At 43.4% G+C, this 17370-nt stretch overlaps 1 protein-coding gene across 1 annotated transcript; it reads left to right on the top strand.

Annotated features, from left to right (window-relative positions):
• The first annotated feature begins 14 nt into the window (after positions 1-14).
• On the top strand, positions 15-11932 carry ECRG4 (ECRG4 augurin precursor). Its single transcript, XM_010360987.1, has 4 exons — positions 15-202; positions 6342-6389; positions 8329-8486; positions 11532-11932. The coding sequence occupies exons 1-4, from the start codon at positions 124-126 to the stop codon at positions 11691-11693; spliced, it is 447 nt and encodes a 148-aa protein (XP_010359289.1). The 5' UTR covers positions 15-123; the 3' UTR covers positions 11694-11932.
• The last annotated feature ends 5438 nt before the right edge of the window (positions 11933-17370 follow it).

Below are 17370 nucleotides of genomic sequence, written 5' to 3'. Positions count from 1 at the left end.
CCGGCAGCGACGCAGGGATAACCCGCGGCCGCGCCTGCGAGCTCGCACCCCTCTCCCGCGCCCAGTCCTCCCGCGCAGCGGCTCCAAGTGCGCCCCTCGCCCTCCTGCTCGCGCCCCGCTGCCATGGCCGCCTCCCCCGCGCGGCCAGCTGTCCTGGCCCTGACCGGGCTGGCGCTGCTCCTGCTCCTGTGCTGGGGCCCAGGTGAGCGGGGCAATGCCAGGCTGATTGATAGCGGCACCAGGGGTTAGCCCCGCGTGGGGCTTCCAGGGTGCCCGGGGAGAGCGATCGGTGATGGGGTGGCGGCGAAGGGACCCATCCTTAGCCTAGGCAGGGCCAAGGGGGTGGTAGGGGACCGGGTCCAGGGTTTTGCATTCGCACGAGTGCCAAGTTGTGCGCTTGTGCGGGTGGAGAGAGTACCTGGGTCAAGGGGAGGGTCTCAGATCTCCCGGGCAACCTTGGGAAAGGAGGGCCAGGCATCCGAAGGGTGGGCAAGTTGTGTTTCGAGGCTTAACGTAAGGGGCAAAGGGGTTGTGGGGGTTTTACGCAGCTGGTAACCCAGAGGAGGCAAATGGCACCATCACCGCGATTCCCTTCCAGGCAGTCGCTTGGCAACAGAGTTGACTTGCGCTTCCCCTCTGGGTCAAGTTGCAATTTGCAAAGCTGGGCACAGGCCTCACACCCCAGAGAGGGGAAAGGCTCTTAAAGGAGTAATGCTTAATCTTTTCTGCTTCGTGGAGCTCCCAGCGAATCGGTTGAAAACTCTGAAAATTCCCCGCTCGCTCTCTGTAAAACGTGCATTCACAGGCACACCCAAATGATGGGTGCTCCGACATCTGACCGCTGGGCTCCACAGGCCCCACTTTAGGAACCATAATCTGAAACTGTGGTTTGTCCTGAGTTACCACCTTCAGTGGGTAGGAGGAGCCTTTATGGTTCACAAGTGGCCTCATGTACACATGACTGCCTTTGAAGCTTACATCTTGGGGAGGCAGGCATTGTGACCTCAGAGTTACTGGTGTGTGAAGTGACTTGCCTAAGAGCCTGAGACTGGCTCTGTCCCATTGCAAAGCAGCTGGGCACTGCCTAATGTGAAAGGTAGGCTCACTCGATTGCTCAGTTTCTGTATTTTGCTCTTTCAAAACAGGTATGAAAACTAAACTCCAGATTAGAAGAGGCAGGGGACATTCAGTAGGAGCCCTGGGGTTGCTGGAACAGCAGGAGAGGTAGTGGGGTCTGCCCAGGTGGGGGGAATTACTAAGTTCCACATCAGAATCACAGGCGAAGCTAGTCAGTCATTTCCAATTGTATGGTTTACCTGCCTTCCACTCTTTGTTCTTGCCATTTTAAAAAGCACATCTGGGCCGGCCTTGGTGGCTCATACCTGTAATCCCAGCACTTTGGGAGGCTGAGGGGGGCAGATCACCTGAGGTCGGGAGTTCGAAACCAGCCTGAACAACATGGGGAAACCCCCTCTCTACTAAAAATACAAAATTAGCCGGATGTGGTGGCACATACGTGTAATCCCAGCTACTCGGGAGGCTGAGGCAGGAGAATCGCTTGAACCCGGGAGGTGGAGATTGCAGTGAGCTGAGGATCACGCCATTGCACTCCAGCCTGGGTAACAAGAGTGAAACTCTGTCGCAAAATAAAAAAATAAATAAATAAAAGAAGAAGAAAAAAGCACATCAGAATAAGTCGAGTGAGCATTGGCTACAAGCCATTTATTTTCAGGACTTGTATTTTATTTAGTTTATATGTAACTCAGTGATGGAAGTCAGTTAAAATATTACCGTGCTGGGATGGGATGTGAAAGTTCTTATATAATGAATTTTTTTTTTTTTTTTTTTTTTTTTTTTTTTTTTTTTTTGTGAGATGGAGTTTTGCTCTTGTTGCCCAGGCTGGAATGCAATGGCATCATCTCGGCTCGCCACAACCTCTGCCTCCTGGGTTCAAGAGATTCTCCTACCTCAGCCTCCCGAGTAGCTGGAATTACAGGCATGCACCACCACGCCCAGCTAATTTTTGTTGTTGTTGTTGTTTGGTTTTTTGTTTGTATTTTTAGTAGAGATGAGGTTTCTCCATGTTGGTCAGGCTGGTCTCGAACTCCTGACCTCAGGTGATCCGCCAACCTTGGCCTCCCAAAGTGCTGGGATTACAAACATGAACCACCATGCTCAGCCTACAATGAAAATCTTTATATAATCCCAAAGGTGACTCTTTATGCCACCTCCAAACTTTTTTTTTTTTTTTTTCCAGACAGGGTCTTACTTTGTTGCCCAGGCAGGAATGCAGTGGTGTGATCATAGCTCACTGCAGCCTTGATCTCCCAGGCTCAAGTAATCTTCCCACCTCAGCCTCCCAAGTAGCTGGGACTACAGGTGTGTGACACCATGCCTGAACTTTTTTTTTTTTTTTTTTTTTTTTTTTGCTTTTAATTTTTAGTAGAGATGAGTTTCACTATGTAGCCCCAAGTTGGTCTCGAACTCCTGGGCTCAAGTGATGCTTCTGCCTCGGCCTCCCAAAGTGCTAGGATTATGGGCTTGAACCACCATGCCCTTCCTCACTCACAAACATTTAATAAAGAAAATGACAGTGGCCCTTTCTTGATCAATGTATTAATACTAAGCACCTTCAAAGGAGCATTTTGCAGCTCTGAATTTGCTGGGAGAGCTAATACTAGCCAACTGGATTGGATAAATTCAGGAGTGCTTATTATTGCAGCCTAGAATGAACAACTGATGATATTGGGTGAAAAATCCATAATACAGAAAAAAATCACAGCTGTTCTATTGTTCCTTATTCTTTTCCTCAAACAACTTTAGTGTAGTGTCCAATTATATGTACTGATATGGAGTTCGGTGTGTAGTACCTGGCACAGTAGCAACATTCATAATTCATAATTTGGGACTTATTTGTGTTTTTCGGTCTATAGCTAAGGTTTGGCGAGGCTACATTTGCTGCAAGAAATTGCAGCCTCATCGCAAACGCCTAAATCAATGTCTATTTCAACATCAGACCACATTTCATTCATTAATTGTTAAGCACTTTTACAGAAGGCAAACAGATGGAGGGGCCATACTTAATTCTGTATGCACTACCCTGTGAGCTGTTAGAGACTGACAAATGTTAAGACATTAATGAATGCTATTATTAGTGCCAAGGATCATATCTGTCTCCCTTGGCAAATATTTTCATAGATTTCTTCATTGAATTTAAGCTTGGAAGAGAAGTAGAATGTTTAACAGTAGTCCCACCCCCATCTAATTAGAAAATCCCCTCTACAGTAGCCTGGTCAAGTGCTCATCTTTGTTTATTTATGTTCAGATGCCTCCAGCAACTCTTAATCTCAAACCCCCCAGGGCCATTTGTCCCATCTTGGATGGCTGTCTGTCAGGGTGTTAGAAACCTTACTTCATGCCCTAACCTATGGCCCAGTGGCCCCTCAAAGCCATTGCTCTACAAACAAAAATCTTCCTTAAGGTGCATGACTTAAGGAGACTTTAAGAGAATGAGGAAGCTTATGAAAATCCCGAAATTAAAACGAAATCAAGAATAATCAGAGTCTCCTTTCGGTGGTTATTGGGTGTGTCTTGAATCTTGGTCAATCCATCTGTAAGCAATCGGATACCTCTTCTGGAGGTCTCGGGGATGTACCTGGAGGGGGTAGGGATTTTTCTTTTGGGGTTCTTGTCTTTTCTTTCTTTCTTTCTTTTTTTCTTTCTTTTTTTCTCTTTTCTCTTTCTTTTCTCTTCGTCTTTCTTTCTTTCTTTCTTTCTTTCTTTTTATTTTTCTTTTCTTTTTTCTTTCTTTCTTTCTTTCTTCTTTCTTCTTTCTTTCTTTCTTCTTTCTCTTTCTTTCTTTCTTTCATCTTTTCTCTGAGATGGAGTCTTACTCTGTCACCCAGGATGGACCACAGTGATGCTTGGTTCATTGCAACTTCCATCTCCCAGGTTCAAGCAATTCTCCTGCCTCAGCCTCCCAAGTAGCTGGGACTACAGGCATGCACCACCACACTCAGCTAATTTTTTGTATTTTTAGTAGAGATGGGGTTTCACCAAGTTGACCAGGCTGGTCTCGAACTCCTGACCTCAGACGATGTGTCTGCCATGGCCTCCCAAAATGCTGAGGTTACAGGTGCGAGCCACCACACTCAGCCCCACAAGTTTTATTTCTCTAGGTTAAACACCTAAACTCCTTTAATTTCTTCTCATGTAACATGTGCTTGGGCCCTAGTCCTCTCTGGACACTCTCCTTTGACCACAACTCCAGTTTTTCTATGACCTTCTTCAAGTGAGATGATGTGAACTGAACTAAATAGTAGAGGGGAGGTCTGCTCAGAGCTGTGATGGAACAGAGACAGGACAGTTACTTTCTTTTTTTAAGTATCCTTTATTGAACAGCCTAAGATTGCAATGGCTTTTTAAACAACTACATCACTGTAGACCCACCTGAGCACAGACAGCAAAAACCACTGCAGCTCTCCCACAGGCTGCTGTGCACTACGCTGATATCTTAGCTCATCGCCCAGCAGACTCCCAGCTCTCATAGGGAAGGTGCGAGGGAAATCACAACCTCTATTCCCTGGCCCTTCAGTGTGGTCCCTAGAGATCTTATGAAGCCATTTCCATGCCATTAAACCTCGAAAAATTGGGTGGCTGTGTAATTTATCATCTAAGCTGAAACACTTTTGAGAGCAAAAGGAGGCACTATCATTAGTTTACAAGGACAAGAGGTATATACCAGGGCTGTCCCTGGACAGCCAGAAGTGTGGCCACCCTACCCTGTGAATTACCAGGGAGGCACTTAGCAGGAAATAGACTTAATAAGTTCTAGCAGGTTCCCTGTCCCATCCCAGAGGGCAGGCCAGCAGGCTCCCTGGATGGCCCAATGACTCTGAAGGCAGTTAGGTAGCACTTTAATTCAAATGCTGCAGGAGGTTAGTAGGTTAGGTGGCTGCTTATGAACCATGGGTGTGCTAAGTGACTTGGGCTGAGAGGCATTCGTGTAAACACTGGGTATGCTAATAAAATGCATCCTCAGGTAGGGCAGCCAGCTTGTCACTCTTGACCATGGATATATTTTTCTCCCCAACTCCATAGTAAATTCTTTATGCAGAGGTTCTCTTTTAAAACATTTATTTTTTCCCCCAGCTTTATCGATCAATTTATTTATTGATTCACAAACAAAGCAGGGCTTCTTAATTTGATTTGGGTCACAGACATTTTTGAGAGTCTGGCAAAAGCTATGGTTCCTATTCCCAGAAAATTTGCCTTTGCAGATGCAAACACAATTTTACATGCCTTTCTAGACCCCCTGGAGCCTATCCATGGAAGGAGAGGCTAAGAACCCTGCTGAGAAAGTGGTCACCATTACCTCCATCCCGGGGCTTGACTCCAGTTCCTTACACCCAAAGATGTGCTACTCACTACTTACGATGTCAGCACGTCTGCATGCAACAGTTAAGGGTCAGAAGCTTCTATAGGTCCGCAAGCCAGTGCGCTGGGTGGAAATGTGTGTTCTATCAGGCCAGACAAGGTATTTTCTATTAAAAATTATTGAGCTGATCAGAAACACTTTTAAAAGTGAATACAAATGACAGCAAGTGGTACAAATCATGCTTGATTTTAGGATGATCTGGGCAAGATACAAAACTCGGCTGCACTTTTAGAGAGAAGGCAAGTTCCCCAGCGTGTGGGAGCCTGACTCCCATTTCTGCCTGCCTCTGTCTTCACACGGGTGACCTCTCTGGATCCTCTCTTCTTCTTATAAAAACACCAGTCACTGGATCTCTATCCCTCTAAATCCCATACGATAACATCTTGAGACCCTCTCAGTGATGGGTCAGGCTGGAAAAAAAAAAAAAAAAAGAAAAGAAAAAAATTTTAAAAATGAAAAATCTTGAGATCCTTAATGGATTATATCTGAAAAGACCCCATTTCCAAATAAGCTCACATTCAGGGGTTTCTGGTGGATCGGAGTTTCAGGAGGACACTATTCAATGTATTACACCATGAAGCGAAAGTTTGCAGGAAGATAAGCATGACAGATGGCTGCCCCTCATAGTAAGACACAGGGCTAAAAGAACCGCGTCACTCTGACTAGCACAAATCGTAATGCCCTTGGTCTGCTGTGGTCATTATCACCAGTATTAGCCATGGGCAGTCTGAATTGTTTGTCCTGCAGGACAGGGAATACAACAAGCATTAAATACTGCGATGTTACCAAGTTGCCAAATCAAGCCAGGGGCCCGCAGTTCTTTTTTCCCACTCTGATTTCTGCCTTTGATAAATTGAAGGGAGGAGTGTAAATCTGATATGGATTTCAATTTTCATTCCTTTAGGTGGCATAAGTGGAAATAAACTCAAGCTGCTGCTTCAAAAACGAGAAGGTAAATATACCCCAAATGGATAAGGGATGCATTCTTAACTGGATGGAAATGAAGTGGCAATATGAAATGTGCTCACGGGAGTCTTGTATTTGGAAAATCAAAAGTGTTTACTCCTTAAAAGGTTAGCATATATGAAGGGCTTATTCTGTGGGTATGTGCTATGGTATTTTATTAGATAAATACTGCCAGTAAATGTCTGAAGGTTATTTTTCTGAAACCTGTCAGTGTGGACTCAAAAATAAAAGAAACAGTGGTACAGTTAATTGCATGCTATTTATTTTAGGATCATGAAGCACTTTAGAGACTATCTTTGGAGCACATAATCCTCAGCTGGTGGGGCAGGCGTGGAACACCATTGTTGCCGTAGTCCGTGTCTCTAATGAGCTCGTGGGGAAGGGTTTCAAACAGGAAAGCCTTCCTTGTTATTAGCCTCTGTTTTGAAAAATGCATCTAAGATAAATGTGACAGTGGCAAAATGTCATAGAAATTGAACAGTCTGGGGGTCCCAACACACAGGTTCTGGACCTGCTGTAATCAGATCAGGTGAATCAATTGTGGGGTCTTGTGAATGTCATTTCCCCTCTCCCAACTTTCATCTCTATCTGTAAAATTAAGAATCCCTTAGAAATGAAAAAGTGTGACCACACTTCTGATGTGACCATTTAGTCACTTATTCTTTCCCTCCTAGTTTACGGGGGATTCTAGCAGGCTAAACTTCCTCCCTGAAGTGGGGTCTTCAGTGGTTCTTCCCACACCCCCTAGTTGCTGCTCAGGGACCCTCCCACAGGTGGCTGGAGAACAGGAGGCCACCCTTGCAGGCAAGGATTTCCTTGGGGGCGTTCCCAGCATCTTTCCCTGGGTTTCCAGCCACCCGTGAATCCCTGGTCCACTCCCAATCTCTGAGGCGGCTCAGAGTGTCCCCTCCCTGTGCTGTGTGGTGGTGAGAGCCTCACCTCACCGATGCCCAGGGATGCACAACGCCCTCACAGAACCAGCTTGTTATAGGTGAGCAAGTTGCTGAGGCAGTCACAACTCCTAGGTGTGCATCCCGCAGCCTCGTCTCAGTTCAAACCAAGAAACACATATTGAGCCCCTACTGTATACAAAACAGTGTAACAGTCCCTGAAGGGACTGTAAACAAAAAACCCTGCTGATATTTATCCACGTGACCGACAAACGCATCAACCCTGCATTTCCATGATCCTGTGCATTTTTCCTAATGTCTTTGAGAGGGACTGTCCATCCACTTTTATAGATAAGGGGACAGGGGCTGAGAACGTGACAGCAGGGGCAGAAAGCCTAATGGCACAGTGGCTTCCTCGGGCACATCCTGCAGAAGTGGTTCCGTTTCAGCAATTGAGACTGTGATGGAAAGACTTTAGCAGCAGCAGTGTGAGGGTGCGGGTCAGTATCCTGCATCAGTGGTCAGACTGTGAGGCGCAGACAGGCATTGGCTTAAGGGAATTCTGTGTCTCAGCAGCCTGGTGTGAGAATCAGCTCTACTGTTGGGCAGCGTCTGGTCCCTGCTCACCTGGGGCTCGTCATTCCAGTTCCTTTCTCTTACATAATCTCCTGAGCCAAGCACAACCCTCTTGTGTTTGCATATGCAATGGACATGCCCGTATACCTGTGTGGCACTAGATATCTAGTCTGTTTCCTGAATGATGAGCTGAATTTCATTTCTACCCTGAGGACCCAGAGGTTGAAGTTTAGTCCATGCCTCTTTATATGGCTGTGCCAAATAAAACTTACTAACAGGAAGCATGGTGATGGATGCTACGAGGCTGTGTCACATTGCCACATGCAAGTAAGAATGAAGTTGAGAGTTAAAATCTTCCTACACATGGTGGTGGGGGATGGAATGTATAACAGGGATTCACCGCAAGTGAGGAAGGAAATCATTCTTTGTGCTTTGGGGATGGGGAATTGATGATTTCAGCACCTGTTCCGACTAAGACTAAAGTGGCTGTTGATGAGAACAAAGCCAAAGAATTCCTCGGCAGCCTGAAGCGCCAGAAGCGGCAGCTGTGGGACCGGACTCGGCCCGAGGTGCAGCAGTGGTACCAGCAGTTTCTCTACATGGGCTTTGACGAAGCGGTAGGTGTTGCAGGCCTGGTTTCCACAGGGCAGGGTGGCAGGGAGGAGGCGTGGCTCAGGGAAACAGGAAGCAGAAAATTCAGCTTTGCCGTTCATTCCTAAAGTAAGGGCCCCATCATATGCCAAGTGTTATCAGGCACTGGATCACGTTACCTATGGTGTAAAGTCAATGGCTGGAAGTTTCCACCAGGGCACATTCAGGAGGCAGAACCCAGGGCAGTCATGAACGAAAACAGCAGGGACCTAGATTCATCGAGAATCTGACTTTCTTGGCAACCCTTTTAACTTGGCTGAACAGTTTTGCCAGGGTATCCTTAAAATAACTCACAATCCCCCAAAATCTTTTCACTTTTACCTTGAAGACTGTCAGAAACAACAGGGATGCCAGGATCTATGATGATAATGACAAGAGATGAAAAAGGACCTGTAAAGAGAGGATGGGTCTGTGTAGAGGTTTGGGGGAAAATTTGTCAATGCACTTAAAGGAAAAGATGTTTTACAGTTCATGCGCCTAGATGGCACTGGCGGACGCATTCATTGAATGAAAGACAAAAAGTTTATAATCTTAGGCTCCCAGCTGGAGTGCATGTGCAGGTGAGACGGCAGCCCATGGAAGTCACAGATGTGGCCACATGGATGTCCGTCCACGGTGACTGACCTCAGGTGATCCACCCATCTCAGTCTCCCAAAGTGCTGGGATTACAGACGTGAGCCACCGCGCCTGTACCTGCATGTTAAACTCCCAATGCCCATTTTAATGATGGTCATCAAAGAAATGCAAATTACTGAAAGGGATATAGCATTTTTGTCCATCAAACAAGTAAACGTATAATTTTAGTTTTCAATGAGAACACCAGATGCTGCTGAAGATTCCAGAAAACTGTTGCTCTTACATGTGACTCACAGGAATGCGCGATCTGACAACACTCAGAGATACTTAAACGCGATTCTGCCCTTGCCCCAGGAACCTCACTAGGAAGAATGTGGTCTAAGTAAAGGGCAAACTGCACAGAGATGTAAATAACAGCACCTGCCTTTTGGGTTGTTGTGAATGTGAAGTAAGTTCATACCTCTAAGTACTTAGAATCATGTTCGGCTCAGAGTTTGGCTCTACGTGTTCAGCTATTTGCACAGAAAAAGAAAAAAAGGCAAAAAGACACTTAGGCAACAAGTAATATGTCCAATGGTTGGAAATGTGAAGGACATTATGGTATAGCCACATGATTTCATTTTATGTAGCCACTAAAAATGATCTGTCTAAGGGGTTTAGTTTTTTCTTCACCTACTGCAGTATTGTGTATACACCGTCTAAATGAATCAGGTGCGCACTGTGAAAAACACTTCCAACTGCCCAGTTGGAGGTCCTGCCCATGAAAAGCCCATCTGCTCCCTGGTGGGGCTGCACAGGCCACAAGTCCTCCCTCTACGTCTCACACAGGGAGGTATGAACTTACTTCACATTCACACATGGCGGCGGGCGGAGGTTGCAGTGAGCCGAGATCGCGCCACTTCACTCCAGCCTGGGTGAAAGAGTGAAACTCCCTCTTTAAAAAAATAAATATATAAATAAAATAAAATGAGAAAACCCAAGAAGCAAGATTGTTTCACCGTGGCCAAGAATGTTGTATCATGGGAGAAGCAAAACTAGAGACAGAGCCAAAGAAGTCAGTGTCCTCCTTCCCAAGGCAGAGGCTGAGGTGGGCTCAGATGATTCAGACCCCAGGTATAGAGAATGGCAGTGAGAAACTGGAATCATGCTCTTTAACCCAGCACTAGCTGGCCCAGTACCCACCGAGACTGGATGACCACTGAGACCCAGAGACCACAGTCATGGGCTAGGTTGGGGATTCCAGCCTCACAAAGTTCTCAAATATTAATTAAAGTTCTTAAAAATTAATTAATAAAAATCACAAAGTTCTCAAAGAATTAATGTTCATTGGCAGTCTTGTTAAAATAAAAACAAGTTGCTGAGACCCAAACATCAGAAAGTTCCATGCAGGAGGCATGGAGTAGCTGGTGCCTGAGAACCTGCATTTGTGATTTGGATGCAGGGGTGCAAGGGCCATGCTTGGAGAAAAACTGGCCCTGCACCCCAATAGCATGACCCGTTCACCCGCCCATCTGTCATCTCCCTGCCTTTTTGCTCTCACACAGAATCTCTTGCCACATCCTGAGCATCAACACACATGAGTCCTAGTCTAAATTAATCTTGCACCTTCACCACCACCAAAGAAAAATTAGTCTCTTCTTTAAGAAAAAAATATGTATTAATAGCCAAGATCAGTTGCCCAAACCAAAAACCTGAGCATCATTCTACACTTCTTACTCAGCTTTAGCTTCTCTATCCCTTTTATTATCTGTAACTGTCTCTTCTCATATCTGTCACTCAGGAACAGTAGGCTTCTTGAAGGCAGAGACTCTGTTTGTGGCAGCCTTCCAGTGTCCAGCACAGGCCATGACACACAGTGCCCATCTCAAAGCATTTGCAGAATAAATAAGTGCATCTGTGTACACTCTAACCAACAACATAGGTATAAGAGTCACCATAAAATATACCCCCAGTTCTCTGCCCTAGCACTATAATAGGCCAGTGCAGTGTTGATCTAACTCAAGCAACATTTAGTAAGCATCTACTATATGCAATATAAAGGGCCAGGCACAGGAATGGGTTAGGAAGGTAAGACAGTGTTTGCCGCAATAAGATGTGGCCTAAGGGTCAGGCCAAGTTGTTACTGCATTTGGGCAACTGTCCATTTGATTTACAGAGACAGAAAAACGTTTAAGTCTGGAGTACATTTAGCAAATATTTTACAAAATTTGCAAAGGTATGGGCCTGCACTCCTTTGGGAAAAGATAGCTTTTATCAGAGTGAATACTCCTGACTTTATTGGCCTCTGAGCACAAGAATATGATAACAGGGAATTACTAAGGGTTGTTAATCATTGAAGAAAAACCACCATGGAGAAAAGCCATAGGTAAGATTAGGTCTTAGGGGACTGTGTGCCCTTAAATCCGTTCTCTATCATTCTCTCTCTTTTCCTCCAGAAATTTGAAGATGACATCACCTATTGGCTTAACAGAGATCGAAATGGACATGAGTACTATGGCGATTACTACCAACGTCACTATGATGAAGACTCTGCAATTGGTCCCCGGAGCCCCTACAGCTTTAGGCACGGAGCCAGCGTCAACTACGACGACTACTAACCATGACTTACCACACGCTGTACGAGAAGCAAATAGCGGTTCTCTTCACGTATCTCCTAATGCCTTACACTACTTGATTTCTGATATGTTCTATTTCAGCAGATCTTTTCTACCTACTTTGTGTGATCAAAAAAGAAGAGTTAAAACAACACATGTAAATGCCTTTTGATATTTCATGGGAATGCCTAACAATGCATCTCAATTAAAAATAGAAATAAAGCATTTTGTTAAAAAGAAAAGTCTCAGAAGTCATTTGGGTGCAAATTAAGCTGGTGACATTTCTCATTCCCTTGATGTTTTGAAGGTGCATCTGAGAGGCACCTCTCCGTTATCACCCTGAGATTCCTCACCGCCACCCAGGCAGACCACGGGACTGAGCAAGAGGTCTTCAGTTTGTTAAAATGCAGTCTACATGAAATGCAAGACATACGATGAGCAAGAAAAGCTAGTTGAAAATGATCTGTGGTTACAGAACATGGAGGATGCCAATCATTTGACAGAGAATCTTTCTGGTTCGGAGCTAGAGCTAGACCTGTTTAATATTACCATCCAGGAAATGAAGGGCAATAGAAAAAAACCCTGAAAATTGGTTGATTTCAGAGCCACAGTTATCTAAAAAATAAAACTTTGTTCCATGAATTTAAGACATATTTAAGAATATTCTTTGCATTGTAAACAACCTGAGTGAATGAAAGAAAAGGTAGTATTTGCGTGAGGAGAGGGAGGATAAGAAGACGGGGAAGTGATGCAGAATCTGAGCCTTTGCTGATAGGAGGGGGTCTGGTTCCAGCCTATGCAGAACTGCAGGGGGTGAGGTGGGGGAGGAGATTAACAGCATGAGGTGGGCAACTCAGAATGAGTCTTAGACTTTTGTGTGTCACATACTCCTCTGACAGTCTGATGAAAGCTTTTTGCTCTTTTCCTCAGAAAAATCACATGCAATTTTGCAGAGAGCCTCTGACACACACCCCCATTCAGAAATCCTATGTAATCAATAACCCTGGGCCCAGTAGGAAGCACTGGATTCAGAGCAGCGGTGTTTACGGACAATCATAAACAAAGGCCATTGTTTTCTTCCTTGGGGAGCCATACAAATTAAAACTGTAGTAAAATATACATAAAAGTTACGCTTTTAAGCATTTTCGGGTGTACAATTCAGTGGTTAAGTATATTCACATTGTTGTGCAACCATCACCACCATCCATTCATCTCTGGAACTTTTTCATCTTCCCAAACTGATACTGTATCCTTTAAACACTAACTCCCCATTCCTACCCCCAACACCCTGGCAACCCCCATTCTACTTTCTGTCTCTATGAATGTCCACTCTAGGGACTTCATATAAGTAGTGTAATACAGTATTTGTCTTTTTGTGTCTGGCTTATTTCACTTAGCGTAATGACCTCAAGGTTCATCCATGTTGCAGCATGTGTCAGAATTTCCTTCCTTTTTAAGGCAGAATAATACTCCATTGTATGGATAGACCACTTTTGCTTATCCATTCAACCATCAATAGATACTTGGGCTGCTTCTGTCTCTTGGCTGTTGTGAATAATGCTATAAACGCGGGTGTGCAAGTATCTTTTTCAAGTGTCCCTGCTTTCAATTCTCTTTGGAATTGCTGGATCACATATTCATTCTCTGTTTACTTTTTTGAGGAACCAGGCCAGGCACAGTGGCTCACACCTGTAATCCCAGCAATTTGGGAGCCTGAAGTGGACTAAAATACAAAAATTAGCTGGGCATGGTGGCAGGCGCCTGTAGTCCCAGCTACTAGGGAGGCTGAGGCAGCAGAATCGCTTGAACCCAGGAGGCAGAGGTTGCAGTGAGCCGAGATTGCGCCATTGCACTCCAGCCTGTGCAACAGAGCCAGACTCCATCTGAAAAAAAAAAAAAAAAATTTTGAGGAACCCACCATGCTGTTTTCTACAGCAGCAGAGCATTTTACATTCCCACCCTTAACATTTTGTTTCTTTTTCTTGACTATACTGAGCTGCTGAGTTGGCTCAAATCCCAATGCAGTCTTAAAGAGGAGTAAAGGAGGTGATGGAGGACATCTTTGCTTCATTCCTTATCTTAAAGGGACTGCTTTCTACGTTCCTCCTTAACTATACTTGCTAGACTTTTTTTTTTTTTTTTTTTTTTTGTAGATGTCCTTTTTCAAGTTAAAAAAAATTTCCTTCTAAAAATATGCTGACTTTTTTAATGTCATACATTATATGGATGTTTAATTCTGTTTTTTTCTTTATTAAGTTACTTTTAAATCTGTTACTAAGGTGAATTTTATTAATAACAATTCTAATAGTAGTCAAGTTGCTGGCATAAACCCAACTTGATCATGATGTACCATCTTTTATTATTCATTGCTGGATCTGGTTTGGTAATATCTGTTCAGAATTTTTGCATGCATGTTCATAAAGTGAGATTGAATTGGCCTGCAGTTCTCTTTCTGGTTGTGTTCTTGCAGTTTGGGTATCAAGGTTATACTGGCCTCATAAAATGAATTGAGAGGGTTTTGTTTTCTTTTCTCTGTGTAAGAATGGTGAGAATGAAATAGTTGTTTCTTGAAAATTTAGTAGCTTTCAGATTGAGCCATTTTGACTTGGTTTCTTTATGAGAAAAATTTTGACTGTTGGTTGTATTTCTTTTACAGGTAAAGAATGATTCTGATTGTGTGTTTCTCTTTGAGTTGGTTTTGCTAAGTTCTGTCTTTCTAGGAAGTCATCCACTCTATTAAAGTTCTAAAGTGTGTTGACAGCAGTTCTTATTCTCTCTTGTATTTCTCTGTAGCATCTGCAGTTATGTTCTTTTTTTCTTTCCATTTGTGTGTTTTTTAAAAAATGAACCATGCTTTTCCAATACATAGTTTTTTGTGTTTTATTTTGTTGATCTCTTTTGTTTCTCTATTTCATTCATTTCTGTCCTTTTAATTTCCTTCCTTCTACTTCTGTGGGTCTTTGATTCAATTCGATCTTAGCTCCATTTTGAGTCTTCTCATTTTTGTTTTTAAGGCAAGCACTTAATGCTCTACGTTTCCTTCCAAGTATTGTATCCCACGTGTTTGACGTAAAACACTAGATGGTGACATTTTAATTTCAATTATGATTTCTCCTTTGACCCATATATTGTTATTAAATTTCCAAGTGAGTGAACTTTTCTAATTATGTTACATGCTGTGTTTTCCAACTGAATTGCATTGCAGTAAGAAAAGTGGTCGGGCGGATTTCAATCCTTTGAAGTGTATTGGTTGAGCCTTATGTTTGGGGTGTGTCAGTCCCAGCAACCGTTCCACGTGTGCTGGAAAGAAGTGTGTCTTTTCCAAATGTCAGATGCCATAAACGCCCATTAATTCAAGCTCCGTAGTTTTACCGTTCACATTTTCCACTTTCTGATTTTTTTTGTCTGTTTCATCTACTAATAACTGAGAAATGTGTTACAATCTTCTACTATGATGATAGATTTAAAATTTCTCCTTTTATATCATGAGGCTATGCACAATTCATATACATACATACATAAATTTAGAATCAGTGCCTTTTCCCAGTAAATGGAATTATCATTATGTAGGAAATTTCCTTATTTTGAATAATACTTGTTGCTTGAATTCTCCTTTGATATTAATATGACTATACTTGCCTGCTTTGGGTATTTTCCTGGTCTGTCTTTTCCACTGTTTGACTTTTAATCTTTCTGTGCTTTAGGTGTTTCTGTTGTAATAAGCACACAGCTGAATTTTGTTTTGTTTCTAAAATATAACAAAACCTTAACTGGAGACTTTAGTCCGCTTATGGTTACTGTGATTAGTGATTTGGTTTTATTGATAAATCACATTTTGAACATTTGATCTGCTTCATTTTACTTGCTCCTTTCTCCTCTCTTCCTTCCTTTGGACTCTTTTATTTTCTTTTGCTCATGGACTCTTCTCTCTCTACTTCCACTGAAGGTATACACTGATCTCTTCTATTGGTGTTTGCCTTATTTCATACATATTAATAAGTTAAAGGGACTCAATAGCCATAGTGTTCTCCTGGACAATACATGGGCCTTGCATTCCCCCTTCCAACTTACATATGACTGCAACTTGGCATTTTAAATCTAGTCTGCTTTATTTTCCCTGCAAATGATCTTTGTTTCATCATCAGTGGTTTGTTTAGATTGTCACATAATTATCTTAGCTCACTGTTTCTCCTCAAAACTCAGCCCATGCATCTGAGATCATTTCCCTTTGGTTTGAATCATATCCTTCAGAATCCATTCAGTGAGGGTCATTTGGTGGTAAACTCTCAAATTTGCTCGGCACTTTCCCGTGTTTTACTTGGCATAAAATTCTTGGTTATTTCATCAATACTTTGAATTTATTTTACTGTCTCTGGTTTCCACTGCTGATGTTAAGAATTTCATTACTCATCTAATAACCATTCCTCTGTAGGTGATACTGTCCTCTTTCATTGTTTTGACACCGACTTGTCTTGTTATCTACATTCACATCTATGTCCATAAATATTAATGTTTGAAGCTTGTTGGGCTTAATCAGAGGATTGGTGTCTTTCGAACAATTTGGAAAATTCTCCTCCATTTTTTTCTTTGAATAGCGTCTCTCCCGCATTCTATTAGAGCTTTCTGGAATGTTGTATTCACGTATGTAAATTTCAATTATATTTTTCCTTTCTTATTCAAATATGCTTGGGCTATATCTCTTGTTCCCTGTTTAGACTTTCAAGTTTCTCTTTCTTTAAATGTATAAAACACTCTCATATTTTTGTCATTTCCGGTATCAGAGGTCGTTGTGAACCTCTTTTTGCCTACCATCTATGGTTTCTCATTCACAGTGACTGTCTCCTTGATTTCATGTAATTTCTTTTTTTTCTTTTTTTTGATACGGAGTCTTGCTCTGTCGCCCAGGCTGGAGTGCAGTGGCGCCATCTCCACTCACTGCAAGCTCCGCCTCCCGGGTTCAGGCCATTCTCCTGTCTCAGCCTCGCGTGTAGCTGGGACTACAGGCGCCCGCCACCACGCCCGGCTAATTTTTTGCATTTTTAGTAGAGACAGGGTTTCACCGTGTTAGCCAGGGTGGTCTCGATCTCCTGACCTCGTGATCCACCCTCCTCGGCCTCCCAAAGTGCTGGGATTACAAGCGTGAGCCACCGCGCCCGGCGATTTTATGTAATTTCTAACCATGACCTGCTCATTCTTTTTGGAATGTTGTTTTTAAGAAACACTTCAAAGCTGAGTTAAGTTGAATTTCTCCAGACAGCACTGGCATTTTCTTTTGCTAGTGGCTTGGAGTGCAATGCAGTCTACCAAACTGGGACCACCTTAAATTCTGTGCTTGTGGATTTACAGACCAAAGAGGGCCACCTTGTACTTACTGTTCTCAGTCCACTCCCACCAAACTGAAATTTGAAAGAAAGCATCCTCACTGCCCACTTCTGTGTGATGGATTTATCTCTCATTGGCCCGTGCACCAAGGTAGAGCCTTTGGGAGCTCAGTTTGATGCAGGGTAATCTGGCCTCAACTTTATCTCCTGTCCTGAGCCCTTGGCAGCTTTCAAAGATTCTCAAGCTCTACATGATTCTGCAGATATTTTCAAGCAAAAGCTGGTTTTCCCTTCCTTTTGGGACTCTGCAGATTCTTTATTTATCATCCAAGGAAAGTGTATATAAAATAATATCCAGC

The sequence above is a fragment of the Rhinopithecus roxellana genome, chromosome 17 (assembly GCF_007565055.1).
Source record: "Rhinopithecus roxellana isolate Shanxi Qingling chromosome 17, ASM756505v1, whole genome shotgun sequence".
NCBI classification, from domain to species: Eukaryota; Metazoa; Chordata; class Mammalia; order Primates; family Cercopithecidae; genus Rhinopithecus; species Rhinopithecus roxellana.
The sequence above is the reverse complement of the archived record's forward strand: the minus strand, read 5'-3'. Positions and strand labels throughout refer to the sequence as shown.

Coding starts and splice junctions, on each gene's coding strand:
- ECRG4 (XM_010360987.1), top strand. CDS start 124: ATGGCCGCCTCCCCCGCGCGGCCAGCTGTCCTGGCCCTGACCGGGCTG. Junction 203..6,341: donor GCTCCTGTGCTGGGGCCCAG/GTGAGCGGGGCA, acceptor TCATTCCTTTAG/GTGGCATAAGTGGAAATAAA. Junction 8,487..11,531: donor ACATGGGCTTTGACGAAGCG/GTAGGTGTTGCA, acceptor CTTTTCCTCCAG/AAATTTGAAGATGACATCAC.